At 39.5% G+C, this 19,488-nt stretch overlaps 1 protein-coding gene across 1 annotated transcript in view; it reads right to left on the bottom strand.

The window, feature by feature from the left end:
• Positions 1 to 18,560, bottom strand: part of TRANK1 (tetratricopeptide repeat and ankyrin repeat containing 1) — a 36,968-nt gene extending 18,408 nt beyond the window's left edge. Inside the window, 12 exon segments of the mRNA XM_035560350.1 lie at positions 678 to 863; positions 1,636 to 1,887; positions 2,262 to 2,414; positions 6,040 to 6,210; positions 8,031 to 8,158; positions 8,730 to 8,872; positions 11,657 to 11,740; positions 14,473 to 14,588; positions 15,621 to 15,644; positions 16,095 to 16,212; positions 16,761 to 16,884; positions 18,427 to 18,560. Coding sequence (XP_035416243.1) covers positions 678 to 863; positions 1,636 to 1,887; positions 2,262 to 2,414; positions 6,040 to 6,210; positions 8,031 to 8,158; positions 8,730 to 8,872; positions 11,657 to 11,740; positions 14,473 to 14,588; positions 15,621 to 15,644; positions 16,095 to 16,212; positions 16,761 to 16,884; positions 18,427 to 18,560 — 1,633 coding nt within the window.
• Between the last annotated feature and the right edge of the window lie 928 nt (positions 18,561 to 19,488).

The following is a 19,488-nucleotide window of genomic DNA, read 5'->3' as shown; positions in this document are numbered from 1 at the left end:
TTAAAATGCATTTTTCTTAACTTAAAGAAAAATCAAACCTAACTTTGGGGCTTAATTTGACAGTCAATCTGAATTTCTTACATTTCCATGTAAGCCCTACAGTTCTGCCACTCGCTCCTCTGAACAAAACTTTGCTTGAATTACAACTGAAAAAGACAGGGGAATGGATTTCAGATATCACTGTCAGCTTTCCTTCAAGGTCTGCTGCCATCACCCTGCCTTCATATCTTAGATCCTTCATATTTACATCATTCCCACCTAGAACAAGTTTTACAGGGTTTCAAAGAACTGTCTTTTCTAAATCAGCTCAAGTAAACAAGAATACAGTCACAAAAAAACAGTAAGTGATGGAGACATTACAGCTGCCTGAATCTCACTGGTCACCTGAGCTGCCATTAACTCTCCTCGTAATCCCAGCCCCAGCAAACAAAATGCAGAACACATCAGATTAATAAAGACTGGTGCACATCCTCTGGTCTGCAAAGTTTGGGGGCTGAGACATGGCCAAACAGCCTGGTCTGCTGCCTCTACTATCACATCAAAGAAAGCAGTGAAAGTGGCAGTGGACTAGACAGGGAAGAAATGGGATGTTTTCAACAGTTGCTGTGAAAAAAAGAATGATGCAAATCTGCTTGAGACATTTGTGTCCCCTAGACCCAGGCACACAAAAGCCTTACCTTTTTTTTTTTTTTAATCAAAATAGATGTAAACTGCAGCATGCAAAGGAGTATCTCCTTGTGCAATGGAGATATTCTCAGGATCTGCACCCTTAATCAACAGCAAATACACCAGTTCAAAATAATTATTTTCCAGGCATATTTGCAATGGTATTTCAGAGTTGGCTCCAATCCCATCTGGCAGAGCTGGTATGAAGGACATGAAAATATCAGGGGTTAAATCTGATACAACAGCTCTGCAAACTACAGAAAATGCTAATCAGAAGAAGATACATATTGATTGCTGAGCAGGCTTTTTTTTTTTTAATGTCAGACTTTTATGTGTCTCTGTTAAAGAGTTTTTGTCTAAGAAAGTCTTCAAATCTCTGATCTTCCAATAATCTGAGCAACCAGTCCTTCCATTGTAATAGGAAGACAGACAGGCCAGAACATATCTTTAAGAAAGTCAGTGACTGAGTGAAACAAAGAGCCTCTTTGCAACTTCAGCCACTCACAAGGCCGTAGCAGGAATGTATGCCTGTAATTTATAGCTAGCATGAAGTTGAAGTGAAAGAGGGCAGAGTAATCCTAGGAATAAGCCTCATACAAAACAAGAAAAATGATGGCCATGCGGACTACAAAGAGAAAGTTACCTGGTCATGCCCCCTAAATCACTGAGGTAGCCAATTACTTGTGACATGACAACAGACTGAACCCAGACTGTGGCTCACAGTTTCTACCAGGGTAATACTGTGGCTGAAGACAGGGAAATTAAAACCCAAGAAAACTACAAGTGACCAACAATAATCTTTGGCCTTTTTACTTCCAAATCCAACTCTGACAGCCAAATTTCACTTGAAAAACAGCTTAACATTTATACAGAGCCACAAAACTACTTTGCAGTTCTGAAACTACGTTGCTTCAAACATGCATAACAAGATATCATATCTTTTAAGACATTAGTATTACAGCTTTTCACCTCCACTTTCGATCAAGCATCTTATGAGGTGTATTTGCTCATCCAATCCATCACACTGCTGGATAATACTGCCAATGTCAACATCTGAAAGACTGCAGGTTTTGAAGAGTCCTCCACCTGATGTCTTTTCCCCACTGACTTTCCCTGTTAGCAACAGCAAAACTTCATGCCACATTTGCTTCTTCAACAACTGTTTCATAAAGCTGTTAGCACAGGCTTGGGAGATGTTGCAAACTGCCCCTTCAGGGATTTCTGAAGGACAGTCAGGACAACATAACTTGGTCAAAAACAGACAAAATCCATCTCCATGTAAACAAATTTCAGATGATGAGCTCATTAAATTCAAAGCACACAACAGCAAAATTCTACACTCACATCCTTTTGTCTTGATGCTAACAGACAAGTAAGTTTGAACACTTAGATTCATCATACTCTTTTTTGCGCATTTTCTGGTGGGTTTTAAATGCAAAACACAACAGTAAAAATAAGTAAAAGCATATTGTTCCAGTAATATCAGTTGCATAAACAGGGAAGTGAAGGAAGAGTAAGAACAAAACCTGTATGTTAGCATCAAATACATTTTTCACAACAATGAAAGGAAGGGGAGAAATGGGAACTCACTGTACCTTTCACAGAAGAAAGCAGTTTCAGAAATCCATGAACCTCATCTTTCTTCGATACATTTGTGTTATGTACCCCATTTCCACAACTGCAGAACTTGACGAACTGTTCAAGAGCACCCAGGAAACAGTCAACTACAGCTCTGCTCTTATCTTCCTCTGCAAAAGATTACGGAAATTGAAAACACGGTTCCTTGGTGTCATGTTTTTAGCGGAGGACTGTAATACATTATATTATTATGCTTCATATCCCAAAGCATATTTGATACACTCAAATACTCTTTACATTAGTACCTCAGGTTGAAAATTGCAGTAGTTCCTAAGTTGACCTGCATGCAGGCAAGACATTGCTGCCTCACAGTGGTAAGATTTTTTAAAGTGACTAAGAACAGTGGTTTTCCAGCATACAATTTTAATCAGATGCCTTGAGTTTGTCTGAATTCTTGCTGGCATTTAAGAAATAAGGCCATAAAATAATTTGCCGATTTAGTACTCAAAAAAATGAACGACAAAAAAAACAACACCACACAAACACACAGCAGAATGACAGCTATAAGTTTAAGAGATACTGAGATACTTAGATAATGGACAATGGCAGATTTTAAAACACGTCTTAATAACCACCCTCTTAAATGAAAACTAAGACTTGGTTTGACTTTCCTAAAATCTCTGGGGAATATAAGTACATCAAAGATCAAACAAAACAGTAGCTTTGCACCTTAGAGCAAAAAAATAAACAGGGCTGGTCATCTTTTTAGCAACCAGGATTAACCCCTGGTGTAAAGCAGCACTTTATTCTCCAGCCTCTTGCTTTGCTTTAAGCCTACAAAACTCTTGGGAGCTGTGCACTGCAGAAAATAAACTGACAACAAAGGACATGCAGAGCTACCCAGAACACCAACTAAAGCAGCTACCACCACAGCAGCAGCAATGCAAACTTCCTGAGAACCACTATGCCAGGACCTTCTCCAGGAAAAGGGCATGAGATCTCTACAGTAAAGAAACAAGACCTGTGGGAATCTGCTTGCCAGGATCCAGAAGGTGCAAGTGCAATGAAATCCAGTGCTTTCACTTCTATTTTGCATATAACCTTACTGGAAACCAGAGATATGGTCTAAAAGCTTTGCTTTTTGCCAAGTTTGACCTGCCTGTGCAGTCTTTTGCTCCATCTGACATCTGCATGATAGGAGGAAGTTCTAGTTTGAAAAGGTTATGCTTTGGGCTAACACAGTAGTCCTGCTAACACAGGTATTACTTTAAAGCTCTGGTTGGCTAGTGCCAGGGAAAAAAGATCAGGCACCAAGCCATCTCAGAAAGATTATACTGAAGAAATGGTTTCAAGATGAGCAAACATCATGCTTGGGACTTACAGACCTTGTTTTAAACTGAAGTCTAAACCAGGACTTAGAAAGGTCAGCTGCAGGACTTGCCTCCTGTTTCTGAACCTCAAACTCCTGCAGGAACATCCTGTCTAACTGGCAAGTCAGTTCTCACATGGATGCCCACAAGTGCTTCTCCAAACAGCCTCCTAGAACTGGATCCTCTGTTGGAAATGTCTGTGGCACAACTACAGTCTCTTTTAGAGCTGTAAGTAGCAACCAAGCTATAGTGCCATACTGCTAAGAAAGCATCTTCTTTCTGCAGGGACCCTTCATCCTTTGGGTAAGAGTTCCTCATCTCCCGTCCCAACCAGCATCTCTCTGACCATACTGCTCTTCAGGCAGGTCAGCTGTACTCTATTTGTTAAAGCAGGCAATAAGTCATATAAGGGTTAGTCAGTCTTGATACTTTGACACAGTGTTATCATACAATTTGAATGCTTTCTCATTCTAATTGATTGGCATGGAAAAGAAAATGCCTGCTATTTTTGGCAATCATTCATTAGTTTAGGCAATCATACATTAGTTTCCAATATGGAAAGTTACATAGACAAGTGAGTCCTTTTCAGAACTGACAGGCTTTTATAAAAGAAAAGACTGGAAACCAGTTTAGTACCCCAGTTGATGAAATTTCATGTTATCACTGGGAAAATTAACATTATCTTTCTCTAAGACAACAGGTCTTTCAAAAACTGCCTAGAAATATCAATATATTTTTAAAATACTTTGAAGTTTGTCCAAACTTCAAGAGTGTAACTAAATTACAGCTCCTCTGTTTTGTTATGGGAGGCTCTCTTAGCTTTAGTCTGATAGTTCTGCTACTCTTTTCCCTTACCATGCGAAGAGATGAAAATTTTCTAAGTAATAGAGGAGTTTTAGCTGCATATCACCCACACTGATCAAAGAGGGCTAAAACTTTGTGAACAAAGAGCTTTCACTAAAATTGTATTTTGTTTTCAAAACAGGTCAGCATTTTTTCACATACATGTTCATCATTTCAGGGCTTGTCTTTTTGGTCAGCATTTTTCTTTGTTAAAAGCATTTTAAAATATACTACAAATACTTTCACCAAGTGTTTCATTTGCCAAAAACTAAGGTGAAGGTCAAAAGGTCAAAACTGAAAAAGCATCAAAAAGATGAAGTTTCTATCAGAATCACAGAATCAAGGTTGCAAAAGACCTCCAAGATCATCTTGGAGGTCCAACCATCTTACCGTCCCATCCCCCTACCGCCAATACCACCCACTACCACCCACTAAGCCCATGTCCCTAAGCACCATGTTAAGCACCATGTCCAACCATTCCTTGAACACCTCCAGGTACGGTGATGCCACCACCTCCCTGGGCAGCCCGTTCCAATGCCTGTCTCTTTCTGAGAAGAAATGTCTCCTAATTTCCAGCCTCATATCTGTCCTGGTTTTGGCTAGGACAGAGTTAATTTTCCTCCTAGTAGCTGGTATGGTGCTGTGTTTGGGATTTAGGATGAGAATAATGTTGATGTTTTAGTTGTTGCACAGCAGTGCTTACACTAAGCCAAGGACTTTTCAGCTTCTCCCACTGTCCTGCCAGCAGGCAGGCTGGGGGTGCAGCAGGAGCTGGGAGGGGACAGAACCAGGACAATTTCCTCCCCTGGTGCAACTTGAAGCCATTCCCTTTAGTCCTATCACTAGTTACCTGCAAGAAGCCACCAACCCCCAGCTCCCCACACCTTCCTTTCAGGCAGTTGTAGAGAGCGATAAGGTCTCCCCCCATGAGCCTCCTCTTCTCCAGACTAAACAACCCCAGTTCCCTCAGAGGTTCCTCATAAGACTTGTGTTCCAGGCCCTTCACTAGCTTCATAGCCCTTCTCTGGATACATTCCAGGGCCTCGATGCCCTTCTTATAGTGAGAAAGGGGGACGATCACCTCCCTGGTCCTGCTGGCTACACTATTCCAGAAACAAGCCAGGATGCCATTGGCCTTCTTGGCCACCTGGCACTGCCGGCTCATGTTCAGGTAAGCATCAATCAGCACCCCCAGATCCCTTTCCTCTGCACAGGTTTCCATCCACTCTGCCCCAAGCCTGTAGCATTGCATGAGGTTGCTGTGATCAAAGTGCAGCACCCAGCACTTAGTCATGGTGGTGGGGAGCCTTGTGCTAATGGGAAAAAACAAAGAAACACCAGCAGCTTATAGACACTTGGTGCAACTTGTAGTTTCTTATTACATGATTGCATGGTAAGTAAAGAACATAGTTGGACAGCCGACACCTTCAGACAAGGACAAAGTGTTCAACATTGACTCAGTGTGATGACTCATACAGAGGGTTACATAAAATCCACCTGCTAGTACCAATTACTAATGAAACAATTTTGTACCTAATGCACATAATTCAAAAACAGGAAAAGTACAGAGTCCATGCAGTACCTTCCAATTCCACAGAGGAAGAAGTGTGTTTCTCAGTGTGATCTCTGACTGCTTTGACAACATTAAAGTTTTTATTCTTTTTCAAGATATCTATGACATATCTTGACCATGCATCTGGAATGGTAGGATCAACCCCAAAACTCAGGAGCATGAGCACATCTTCTGTTTGACCTAAAATATTACAAGAAAAAGCATTAGAAGAGTAACTCCCATTGTTCGGGTTCTTTGTTTGTTTTAAAGATCATGGCATAGTTCTAGCATAATTTCATTAAAAAAATAGTTATCTTATTTTTTCCAGTGTCATAAGAATGTTATGTAGGTATTATCCCCAAAAGTATTGTTAGGTATTGTCCCCAAAAGAAACTAAAGAGCTGTTAAGAAAACTGAAACCCTATCTTCATTATTTTAAGTTGGGAAAAGGGAACAACAAAGCAACTTGATTCCTCAAGAGCGTATCACTGGCCAGAGGCAGCAGGTGGAATATATCTCCTCCCTTTATGCCTCAATCCTGTTCTCCAGTCTCTAGGCAAACTGCTTGGTATATAAATAAATAAAAAGGAGGATTTTCTATTGGTTATAAGGTGACTTAAAACAGAGTCTCTTACATACTCATGTTTGAATATATGTAGCTAGGTACTGATTCTCTTTACTATGCAGCATAAAACACATTCTTGTGGTAATAAAGCCTTGTAACAAAGCTTTCTAGTTTAACCAATGGCAGGTGCCATTGTTTTCAATGGAAACTACTATACTTGTTTTGAAATTGATTACAGATAAAACATATATACAGTAAATATAACAGTGATTTAAGGTCTTGACACAGTATTTAATATTCTGGAATATGACATGCTCTCTTGCCATGTCACACGGCACTACCAGGGGCACTTCACAGCCCTGCAAGCAGTTGCCTGTACTCCTCATCTCAAAGAGCTGCTCATTTGCTATAAGCCATGCCAACAGAACAGCTAGAGGAGCACAGGAACACCAAAATACCAAGTCATGTAGGAGAACGCTGAGCAATGCTGCACAAAGAAGTGTTAGACCACTACACTTCCCCCAGGCACAGCGCCATGGCGCACTGTCATATGTGCTGAAGGCAAAACCTGGATAAGGTAAGAGTGATGCAAGCTAACACAACTGTCATGCTTTGTGTGTCTAAGCCTTACCATTCAAGCTACTTTAGGGTTATTTTTTTGTAAGTGGAGGGATGCAAGTGTTTTTTTTTTTTTAAATGTATCTGTAAATATATGTATGGTTTCTTCTGGAAACACAGGAGTCTTCTTTCACAGCAGTTCCAACTGTTGCGACAAGTGTGGCTCCTTTCCAGGAAATGTAATTAGATATAGGCTGTGTGCATCTCATCCATACTATTAAAGAGAGCCACCGGGATGCCATTGCATTCAGCGACCTCGAAGTGTGGAGTTATCTTGGTATTGATGCTTGTTTCCTCTTGCCACCTAGTGTACAGAGTAAGAAATACAAGGAAAAAAGCCAGGCTAAGTTAACAAAAGTAGTATCACAGAAAATGTGAAAGAAAAAGCATTTCATTTTTCACCTCTGATAATGTGCACTGCTACTTAGATATTAAAGTTTCACCTCGTTAAAAAAAAAAAACTAAAACAAGAAACCAACACTCAGGACAGGTTTCCAAAAGGCCTCATACGATTTTACAGGCACATCAAGATTTAAAAGGTAAGTAAAAACTATAGCATACTTATGGGAAAAATCAAAACCAGTCAAATCAAGGAGCAAAGCAAGTGGTCACCAAATCAGGTATACAGCTTTAGAAGGGAATTGCTGAAATGTTTAATCATCAGTTACTACTATAAAAGTCTATATCTAGATAACAGGGCTGTCTTGTTTTCTTCCCTAGCCTGCAATAGTAAACACTACAGTCTGAAGTTTTCTTCCATTCTTCACTTTTCCATATGAAAACAAACACACCAATATGAATAAAAAAACACTAATAGGAATAAAAAGGAGGTATTTACTGTGTTTCCAGGAATATTCACTGGAAGATGCCACGATATGCAGGAGGGTGCATCCACCTCTGTCTTGCTGGTTTATTGTATCCCTCAAGTCTGGCCTCTGAGTCAATAACCACCTGAAGACATGGTTCCTTCCTGAAATAATCAAAAAAATCATTTGTTATAAATAGTAGACAGATATAACAGAAGTAGATACTTTTTGTTTTTTACACCTCCCCCGCACCGTAAAGTGGAAAGATGCACCTGTATAAAACCCTTTCTCAAGCACTGTAAGAGACAAGAACACGCAAAAGAAATCATGGTCAGAGCCAGCTGTATTATGGGAGACATGATGCTCCGTTCTCACTGACTCACAGCATGTGCCGCTCAGGAAGACTCATGACTTTAGCACATACAGAAATTGTTGCTCCACACTGAGGTGGCAGGAAGAAATACCGTGTTTTCAAAGCTGACATTTAGGTTCTGAAAGACCCATATCAAGCACTCTTACGCTCCAAACCACAAAAGAGAATATCCATATTAGATTTGTATTGCTATCAAGCACAGATGATCAAGAAGAGTTTAAAACTTTTTAAGAATGTGTTTCATTGATACATGCAAGGTCATACCGATATGATCTGATCTCATTAGATTTACTTTTTAAAAATAATAAAACCTGTCAGTTCTCTGAAGACAACACTTGATTTTAGCAGTGGATGTAACTTACTTGCTTTGATACATAGTCTGATAACAGCATGAAGAGGATAAACTCCAATGGTTTCAACTTTTGTCCCAATGGAAATTAGCCATTTGACTAATTCTGCTATGTCTTGCATCTTCCCATCACATCCATATTACTCAAAAGTCTGATTAAGAGAACAACAACACATTTTACATACCCAGAAGACAGTGTTTTTTTAAATCATATTTCCACTTTTTTTTTAAAGACAGGAATAGGTGGAACAGTAACAACCATACCATATCCATTGTAAAAATCAAACATTTATTACATACGTAACAGTTCCAGTAGAAGCTCAAAACAATTATGTTTCTCCTATGACATGTTCATGAATTTTGAAAGAATCTTGTCGTGCTCTGAAAAGCACTGAAACTGAAGTCTATTTTATAATACTTATTTCTGTATTTCTTCAGTGTATTTGAGAGTAACTTTCTGCCTTATACAGCTATTGAATGTTACTGCATCTCACTGTACCTGTTGTTGTAACTAGGTATTGTACTTTCTTAGCTCAGATGAGGCAGCTTATGCAGACAGTTACCCTAAAGCAAGACTGAAAAAAACACATGAAACTGGAAAAAGGGAGCGATTGTCTGAGAGAAGGAGGTATAGGAAATTCAGGTAACATCTCCATATACAGGTCAGGAGCTCCATGGATGGAAAGCAGGACAAGGCACTGCTCCCTCATCCAGCTCAGGAAGCATCTAGACATTAAGATCATTAAGACAGCAATGATAATATGATTGCTCGCATAAAGAAAAGGTGTTAAGCCTTTAGGAGACAGATTTTAGGCCAGATACATCCCTAGAAGGTGATCTGATAGAAGTATAGATTTTACAGGAAAATTTATACACCAAGATCAAGAGCACAGACTGAGCAGAAGGCAGCTGAACCAAATAAGGAGTGTTTCAGCAAGGACTTAATGAACATGAAGCACAGTCTACAAGCAAGGGGGGCAGCAATACAGGAACTCTGGAGGTAGGCAGAGGAAGCTCAGAGGGGAATTGAGACAATATGCCAGAAAGATCTGGACATGAGGGGGGTGCTCAAAAACAGTATTCAGACAATTTCTCCATTTGTGCCAGTCATTTTTTAAATAGCAGTCTTCACACATCTACAAATAAGTCTACCACCTCACACCACATTTTGACTGGCAGGAATTACTGTTTGTGCACAGTTGCAAAATCAAAATACAACAAATTACAGGGAATATGTAGTGGTAGCAGGGAAGGTCCAGCTCTCAGAAAGCCACATTTTCCTCTAATTTTTGCAAAAGAAAAGTAGTTTTCAGGGATCTTTCAGGGCCTGGATCCTGACCCACCTCCCTCCCCTCAAAAAGCTGAGCAAATGCATGAGGGATGGTGGAAGGTAGCCCATATAGGCTACTCTACTGGCACTAACAAAGCATACTTGCCTAATGCTAGCTAACTAAAGCATGCTTGTATATACTCATCCCCTAATACTTCTGTTATCACTATAAACAAGATTATGATAAGATGCCAATTTATTTCCCTTGCCTTCCCCTTTCTTTCGGAATTCCTCCCATTCATTCTAACAAGCACCTATCTGAAATATACGTATGGAAAAAATACCCAATTTGAAGTTATTATGATGAAAATATCACAAGCATTGTAAGAGCTAAATGGCAAATTCTGGCATATTCAATCAATACACCCTAAACTGTTAATTTGTAAACAAGTAAATGTACTGTGCAGCCTATTGTTAACGTGTTCTAAAGCTCCAAAAGGAAAACCATAGTGTGGAAAGAAATCTAGTATACTTCAGCATAAAGCCTAATGAAATTTCTCTGTGCATGTTTAACCATAACTTTTAAATGTAGGTGACAAACAGTAAAACTCTAGTTAACTAACTTACACAAATAAATAGAAGAATAAAACAAAACAACTTGACATAGGAATTTTTAATGGGACGCATGAAAACCTTCACCTCAACTGCCATTGAAACAGGACAGGCATCCACTGCATGAAAGCAGACACATACACTGAGCACTGTCTTTACAAACTTTGTATTTTACTGCTACAGACACCATCTGCTCCTGCACACGCACAAGGCAGGCACAGCCAGCCAGCAGCAACAGTCAAAAGATGCATAAGCATGGCGGTTTCTGACAGCTGGAAGGTTTTCTTTCAACACTACCCCTTCCCCCTCCATAACAGAAAGCTTTGGAGGTTCCCAGAAAGCTTTGGAGGTTCCCAAACATCACAGAACAAGAGGAATCGCAACATAAAGAAAAGCAAGATAGATGGAATTCCACTGCCTGCAGATGTCATCACCTCAGCAAAATGCATTAGGAGTCTACTTGGTCTATGAGGACTTGTTTCTGTCTTGCCCAGGTTCCCTAAATCATCTAGAAAGTGTCAAAGGCCTCAGCAAGAGAGTTCAACAGTTGCTGCCTGCGTCTAAAGCAGTGTACCAAAAATCAGCGGCACCAAAGGAAGAGAAAATTCCAACAGTACCGAGCTCAATCTCCTGTAATCATACTCAGCATCATGAAGTGGGCCAGAGGCAGGTTGGCAAAGCATAATACTCTATCCCAGGAATACTGTAAGCTATACCCGTTGGAAAATATACCAACTTAACAGATGTCAAACATTTTTTCTACTTTAAATGTAGTGTCAGGTTCCAGGTCTGACATGAATAGCTTGCTGTATTTGAGAGGAAGATGTCTTGTGATTAATTAAAAGGAAATATTAAATTACCTAGACAAGCTATACAAATTAAGGATTTTTTAATGATCAAATGAAAAGAGACAAAAGAAATTATTTAATATAATAAAGTACACATTATTTTCCATTTTATTTTCCTTTCTTCTGTTTTACAAGCCTTGCCCACAAGATGGAAAATCTTTCACTTGAAAGAAAGAAGAAACAAGAAAAAAAGGATGTTACTTTACCTCAAAGAAATTTTTCAATGATAACTGGTTGACTCTGAGATTGGTGGGTAATTCTTTCTTCTTGGACAACAATAATAGAAAAGACTAGGAAAAAAATGTGATCTTATAAGCGCATTCAGAAACTTTATTCTTCACTGCCTCACTGGATGTCATAGGAGAGCAAAACAAGGGCTAACAACATTTCAGATTTTTTTTTTTTTTAAGATAATGTGTTGCTCAATCTCCCTTTCCATTTACCAAATGAATTAATGTAATATACATTAATTAATGTAATATACATATTAATACAATATAGTGGACTGTGGGAAGCTATGATCAATGAAAATTTAATCAGAAATAGAACCTACATAGAAAGGTCAGGTCCTAAGTCTCTCCAGTACACTTCTAGTAAAGACCTTTTTCGAGAAGGGTGAGAAAGTTGACCTTGGTAATTACAGGCCTGTCAGACTCACTACAGTGCCTGGTCAAATTAAGGAAAAGATTATTCTGGGAGTTACTGAAAAACACCTGAAGGACAATGAGGTCACTGGTCACAGACAACACGGGCTCATGACAGAAAAGTTCCATTTAACTAGATTAATTTCCTTTTATGACAAGCTTATCCATCTAGTTGACCAAGGGAAGTCAGTTGATGTAATCTTTTCGGATTTCAGCAATGCTTTCAATACTGTCTCTGGACAAAATGTCCAGCATACAGCTAGACAAGAAAATAATATGATGGATGAAAAACTGGCTGACAGGTTTGGCTCAAAGGGTTATAGTAAATGGAGTTACATCAGGCCAGCAGCCAGTAATTAGTGGGGTTTCCCAGGGCTCCATTTTAGGGCCAGTTCTCTTCAATGTTTTAGTGATCTGCATGCAGTACTAAATGCATACTAAGCAAGCTTGTAGATGATACTAAATTAAAAGGAGCTGCTGACGTCCTTGAAGGCAGGAAGGCCTTGCAGAGAGATCTTCACAGGTTGGAGGACTGGGCAATTACCAACAACTGGAAGTTTAGCAAGTGCTGAACTCTGCACCTGGGACGGAGGAGCCCTTTCTATATGGGGGACAAGAAGCTTGAGAGCAGCCCTGTGGAAAGGGATTGGAGGGTTTTGGTCAACAGCAAGTTGAATATGAGTCGTGTTGACACTTTTGGCTGCTGGTGCATAATCTCTTGGGGTACATCAAGTACAGCACCACTAGCTGGTTGAAGGAAGTGACTGTCCCGCTCTGATCTGTGCTGGTGTGGCCTCACCTCAAGTACTGCGTGCAGTTTTGGGCACCACAATGTAAGAAAGGCATAAAACTATTAGAGAGTGTCCAAAGAAGGGCTACAAAGATGGTGAAGGGTCTAGAGGGCAAGATGTATGAGGAGCAGCTGAAGCCAATTGGATTGTTCAGCTTGGAGAAGACCAGACTGAGGGGAGGCTTCATGGCAGCCTGCAGTTCCCTCACGAGGGGAGCAGAGGGGCAGGCGCTGAGCTCTGCTCTCTGGGGACAGCAACAGGACCCAAGGGGACAGCATGGAGCTGGGACAGAAGAGGGTCAGGCCAGGTGTTAGGAAAAGGTTCTGCACCAAGAGGTGGTTGGGCATTGGAACAGACTCCCCAGGGAAGCAGTCACAGCACTGAGCCTGCCGGAGTTCGAGAAACATTTGGACAACGCTCTCAGACATCGGGTTTGATTTTGAGGTGGTCCTGCACAGAGTCAGGAGTTGGACTTGATGATTCTTGTGGGTCCTGCCAATTTGGAATACTATATGATTCTATAATTCTATGCTGTGATTTGGTTTGGGGAATGACCTTTAACATTCATGGGGATGAGACTCCCCAGCTATACCAACCTCCTGAACAGGGAGCAAGAAGTTGCCATGGAACATTTTGCCCGTTCTTAGCTAAGTTTCCCCAACATGCCCAACCATGGCTGCTGGGCCTTGCTGTGCCCTGTCTGCAGTCAGGCAATCAGAGTTGGCTGGAATTGACTGTGTCTGGCACAGAACAGCCCCAGCCTTGTCTCATCATAGGAGCCCAGCAGCCCCCTGACAGCACCTCACCAACACCTCATAATTGTGGTGATGATCCATTTTTCATACAGACATCCATAATGGTCAAGGTTGGAAGGGACCTCTGAAGGATCATCTACAGCACATTGCGCAGGATAGCATCCAGGCAGGTTTTGAATACATCTAGAGAAGGAGACTCCACAACCACTCTCTGGGCAACTTGTGCCAGTGCTGTCACCAGCACATTAAAGAAATGCCCTCTCATATTCAGCCGGAATCTCCTGTGCTTCAGTTTGTCCCCTTGCCTCTCATCCCCTCACTAGGCACAACTAAAAAGAGACTGACTACATCCTCTTGAGACAGTCATTACAAGATAATAGGACTAAAATAAATTATCCTTCTGATTTTCTTAAATACTCTGGCTTTGTTTAACAACTGTATACTTCCACTGAGATGCTCCTCTATTTGTAGGTCTTTCACAGGCAGCTTCAAAAATCCATCTAGCCACACAGAAGAAAAGGGCACCACTAATAAGCACATATTTCTCCCCTCAATGTCTTTCAAGAATAAACACCCCTAGACAGCACCATTACATAGACGACAACAAGAGACAAGCAGGATCCTCAGTTAATTTATCCTTTTGAGAAATTCATTTCAGAAGTTATTTTGCACTAGGAGTATTTCTGAAGTCTAAAAATCAAGGTATTTGAATGAGGAAATACTTCCTTTTCTTTTGAATTTAAAAGTAACACAAGCTTACCCTGAACAGGTACCAAATGAGTGCCTATTACACAGCAATATGTAACACTTGTTCTCACAGGGACAGACTTACCCACTTTCCTTTCTGGGCCAACTTTTCCATCACTACTTGCCAAATCAGCGCATTAAGCCTTGCACTGAAAATATAATCATATGCAGGGTGAAAAGTTGGTGGAAAGACTCGTTCATCTGCAAGAAGAAGCATTTATGAAGAGTTTTTAATATACACAGCACTTTTAAAGTTGCTGTCTCCAGCTAAATTAGTTCGCTGCACAGGGACAGTTTTAGTACTGATTAATGCCCAGGAGAATGCCAATCGGGAACACAAATCTGACTTATTTAACACTACATCCCTTGGCCACTCAACTGAAATGGTGTCTTGTTACCAGCAGCTGGTCTTCATTAAACACAAAAAAAATAAACCCTGTCCTCAAGAAACACCCCTAAGTTCCACAACATTGTAAACTTCATGGTGATTTTGCCACTAGTGGATGCTGCTAAGCTAATCAACATCCTTAATATGGGGCTGAGTTCAGGTGAATGCAGCACAGGCACAACACAGAACCTTTTGGCACACCTCCAGGTCCCATCAGACAAAGCTTGCAAACAAAACAAAAAAGCAAACAAGAAGAAACTGAGGAGAGAAGTTTAAGAGAGAAAGGAGACATACAGCAAACATTACTTGAAAAAAGCACATAATGGCACAGAAAGGTCAAATTCTGTCTTCCCATTGGTGTCCTTTATTAGCTGAGGGACAGTCCCCCACAGGAATACACTACACTGTGAGCTTAAATTTAAGCTGAGTATCTTCTAATTATTTTCAAATCTACTTAGCTAAAAGGAAAGCATAGTGGTTTGCAGAAAAACAAAATGAACAAAAAATTCACTAAAGCCTTAGAGGTCTGGAGCTCCAAATACCCAGCCTTGGCTCCCTGGCTCTGAATTTTAACTTTTTTTACCCGCTCTACAACTGATGTCTTCATGCAAGTTAACACATTTCCCTGCACAGTGATTTGGAATCATTGGTATTTGCCGTATGCAAATGTAACAAGTTTATTTCATCCTTTTAATTAGGCTACTCAGCATATTCATAATCCCCAAGCAGACCTGTGGTGCTGAGGGCCAAATAAATGATCTCAAAGATGCTCTACAAAGGACTTGTGTTGTCCCCATCACTACTGAAAGGCCCTTAAAAAGATTAAGTTTTCAACCAGAGCTTACCATTGACACTTGTGAATATTCCTGCTATTGTGAGAAACACTCCGTAGCCAATAACTTAGGCTCAGGCGAGGATCTCAGTGAAGTAGTAATTTATTCGCGATTGCAATGGCGGGCGCCCCACAAGCAGGAGAGCGCACCTACTAGTTCCAAAACACAGTTTATATACTTTTTGATGACAGGACCCTCCCCTGTTTCCCCACTGGAGTGGGTAATCCAGGTTCACAATCTATCTGATGCTTCACAGACAATGCCTGGCCTTCAGTTGCCGGCCTGTTTTTGAGGTGGTAATGTTTTCTCCCCTTATCTGGCTTGACTTAACATAGTGATTTTCACCTGGTTGCTCTAAGGAGTCTGGTTGTCTGCATTTACGAGGTCACCTGCTGAGCTTTCTTATCACTGTAAGCATATCTCAATACCACATTCCTTCCTTCTAAACAATGTAACACTGCAAAAACAACATTTCTATTCCCACACTATAAAATCAGTCAACCTGAGATAGATCTACAGAAGCATTCAGAAGTATCAAACCCTTATGAAACCCCTCAAAAGAGTTTGACAACATGATCAATGAGTGGCCAGCTCTGTAATAAGCCTGAGGGAAAAACAAAAAAGCAAAAAGAAAACCACACAACTGTTAGGAAAGTAGTCAGATCTTGGCCACATTAGATCAAGAATGTTTAGAAGAAAATTATCATTTTCTTCTAAATTCACTAATTGCTCTGTAAAATAGCATGTACTACTATTTTCACAGCTTCTCACAAACATATCCAAAGAAATGCAATCAAATCCCTTGTAATTCATTATCTGCTATTGATGTCATTGCAAATACTACGAAAAAACAATAAAGATAACTAGAGTAATAGAAAAATTGGAAAATAAAGGATGAGAAGATATACTGTTAGCAATATGGACTTTTTTGTTGGGATCCAGAAAGAAACAGCAAGCAAAAGAGAGCTGCTTCATTTTATTAGAAGTACTACTATATTAATAATTCTGATGTTCACGTGGCAGAGCCAGACACTGATTCTATGATTTTATGCTGTATTTGCTTAGCACATCTTAAAAACAAAAGAAGCAGATATTGACACTTGTTTTAAAATGTAAGGCAGGCAAAAACAGACAGCTTAAACATCTGAATACCTTAACATACTCTGGATTCCACTGTAAGCTCTCAAAGGCTGAAAACATTGCTTCTCTCCATTTACCAAGATTGTACAGGGAAGTTGATTTGTTGCAGTATAACACAGCTATGTCCTCAGAACACCTGAAAATAAGTTACCAACATAACTGCTTATTCAATTAAAAAAGGATGCAAGATACTTTACAGATAACAAGAAAAGAAACCACATCACCCACCTAACAAAATTAGAGAAAAAACAGAGCTGTAGCAAGTAAAGATCATTTGAACATCAGCTATAAAACCTCTTTGTGACATTTTAAACTATATTTTAGTGATACCCTGGTCCCTTTTGAAGCAGAAGACCAACCCACTGGAATACCACAGTATGAGCTGAACTCAATGATCCTTGTGCATACCTTCCAACATGGTATATTCTATGTTTCCACAAGGATTTAGAGACAGTTTAGACCATCTAGATATACCTAGATACTCTGTTAAGTTTGTGGCCAAGAATAGGAGAAAACAGACATATGAAAGGTAGAACAAATGCTAAATACGGTTAGATCCACCAAAATACAAAAATTATTTTACTGTATCGGAAGTTGATGAAGTTAGCAAGCTATTTACATTTATGCCAGTTGATGAAATAAATGTATTTTGGAGAACAGAATATACTAAAGTACATGCATTTGAATGCAAGAGTTTCTGGAAACAGCTGCCCAAAACTTACGGAACTACAGATCACAGGGTACTGGGAAGCCTGAAAAGCCTATCTTGTCTGTACTGAAACAGTATGTAGCGTGGTGCTGCATCCTCCACATTATTCTTATCTACTAACACACACTCAAGAAAGTTGTTTCAGCTTCACCAGACATGTCCAGAGCACATTCCCGCATGTGAGTAAATCCTGCCAAAGCAACCTACGGCAAAGAGAAGCCCAGGACCAGACCCTGTGAGAAGACAAAGTATTGCTGCTTGCAAAGTGGAGACGGCTTCCTCGGCTCTGTCCTTGCTTGGTCCCACTCCCCCCATACACTCTAGACTGTGTTTTACCACCCTTAGTCAAAAAACCCAAGGGCAAACAGTCAAACTGGCTGGTGTTAAATAGCGTAAACATCAGTGCTAATACATGGCAGTAATGAATATTTAATAGTTAACAATACTCAGTTATTTAATCACTAATAATGTTAGCAACTGATGTTTACTGATGACAACAAGCACTTACCATTTGGAAAGAAACATCCAAAGAACTCTTTGGCTAAAAAGTGTGAACAGATCTTAGAATACTAAGGAAGTCCAAATAAAGTAACCTGCATGAATTGTTTTTAAAAATAATTGATGACCCATGGACATGACCAGTACCTGGTAGAACCACAGCAACATTAATCCACAATATCAGCTTCAAAACAGAAGTAATTTAACACAAACCAACATGGTTATGGAAAATTAATTTGAGTTTTAATTATACTCATTTATAATTAACATTTATATAAAAGCATTCAGATTAAGGTTACTAACTTATCTCCCACATACACGTCAAGAACTACGATTCCTCTTGAATTATAAAACTGCAATACCAAAGAGTGTGACAAAAAAGAAGAAAGTCAAGTGTCAGGGAAAGAAACGGTTCAGTTAATTGTAGTACTGCACCTAATGGTTCACACCTGGTAATCAGAGAATACTTACAGGATCCATTGCCTTATCTGAATAAGCATAAGCAGAGCTTGATCTTACTTTCTGACGGCCAAAGAGTAACTTCCATTTTTAAAGTCCTCATTCCCAGCTTTTTTCATAAACTGTGCATATTGCATGGCATCCATGCTAATTGTGAGAGGAAAAAAAAAAAAAAATCAAGCAGCATTGATTTGAGACACTTCTGTTCCCAAAATCCACTTAAACTTTTGCCTTAGGTATTGCATGTTTGAAAAGAAGGACAAAAAAAACAACTATTTTTTTGTTGCAGTTGGAATAATAAAACGCAACTCATGTGCTAACCTCATCTTTGCTGTTGATACCTCAACTTCCCAGCTATTTTTTAATCAACCTCGGGCAACCAAATCTATCACTGAAACACATTTGTTCCTATTTTTTTTTTTTTTTTTTTTTTTAAGTCTTGCACTCTTTTTTAAAATTAAGATTCCAAATTATTTAAATGTGTAAATATACATTAAATGCTGGAGGAAGAATCTGAGATAGAGTTCATATATTTGAGAAACACATGAAGCTATGTAAGTCATTTACTTTATCTTTATGAATTTTCCATTGTCTGGCCTCTCTGGCTAGACATTTAATAATCCAGTCCATATAAGACTGCTTTGAAACTTGATTACTGCAACATAAGTATATTAATAGTGCATGAAGACCTTCAATCAAATTTAAAATAGTTATTAAAATAGTCAGAACCTGGAGAAATTAAAGGTTGGAACAGGCATCAACTGCAACTGACTGAGAAAAATATTTCGTAATTAAAATCGTAATATCAGGTTTCTCATAAAAGTAATCACATTTTCAAGCAGCTGGGTAAACAAATACAAATAGAAAAGTAGCTACATGTATGTTGAGAAAGAATGTCAAGAAAACAGGTGACAAAATAGAATGCTAAAGCCTTGAATAGAATCATTCTTCACAACTGGATTTTATGTTTAAAAGCCATTTCCATTACCTTTGAATGGCTCTATTAGTCTCACAAATCTCAGTATTAGCAAGTAAGATTAAATCCCCAAGAAGGAATGCACAGGTTTATTTATT

The sequence above is a fragment of the Cygnus atratus genome, chromosome 2 (genome assembly GCF_013377495.2).
Source record: "Cygnus atratus isolate AKBS03 ecotype Queensland, Australia chromosome 2, CAtr_DNAZoo_HiC_assembly, whole genome shotgun sequence".
Taxonomy (NCBI): Eukaryota; Metazoa; Chordata; class Aves; order Anseriformes; family Anatidae; genus Cygnus; species Cygnus atratus.
Note: the sequence above shows the minus strand (reverse complement) of the source record. Positions and strands in the feature narration are given on the sequence as shown.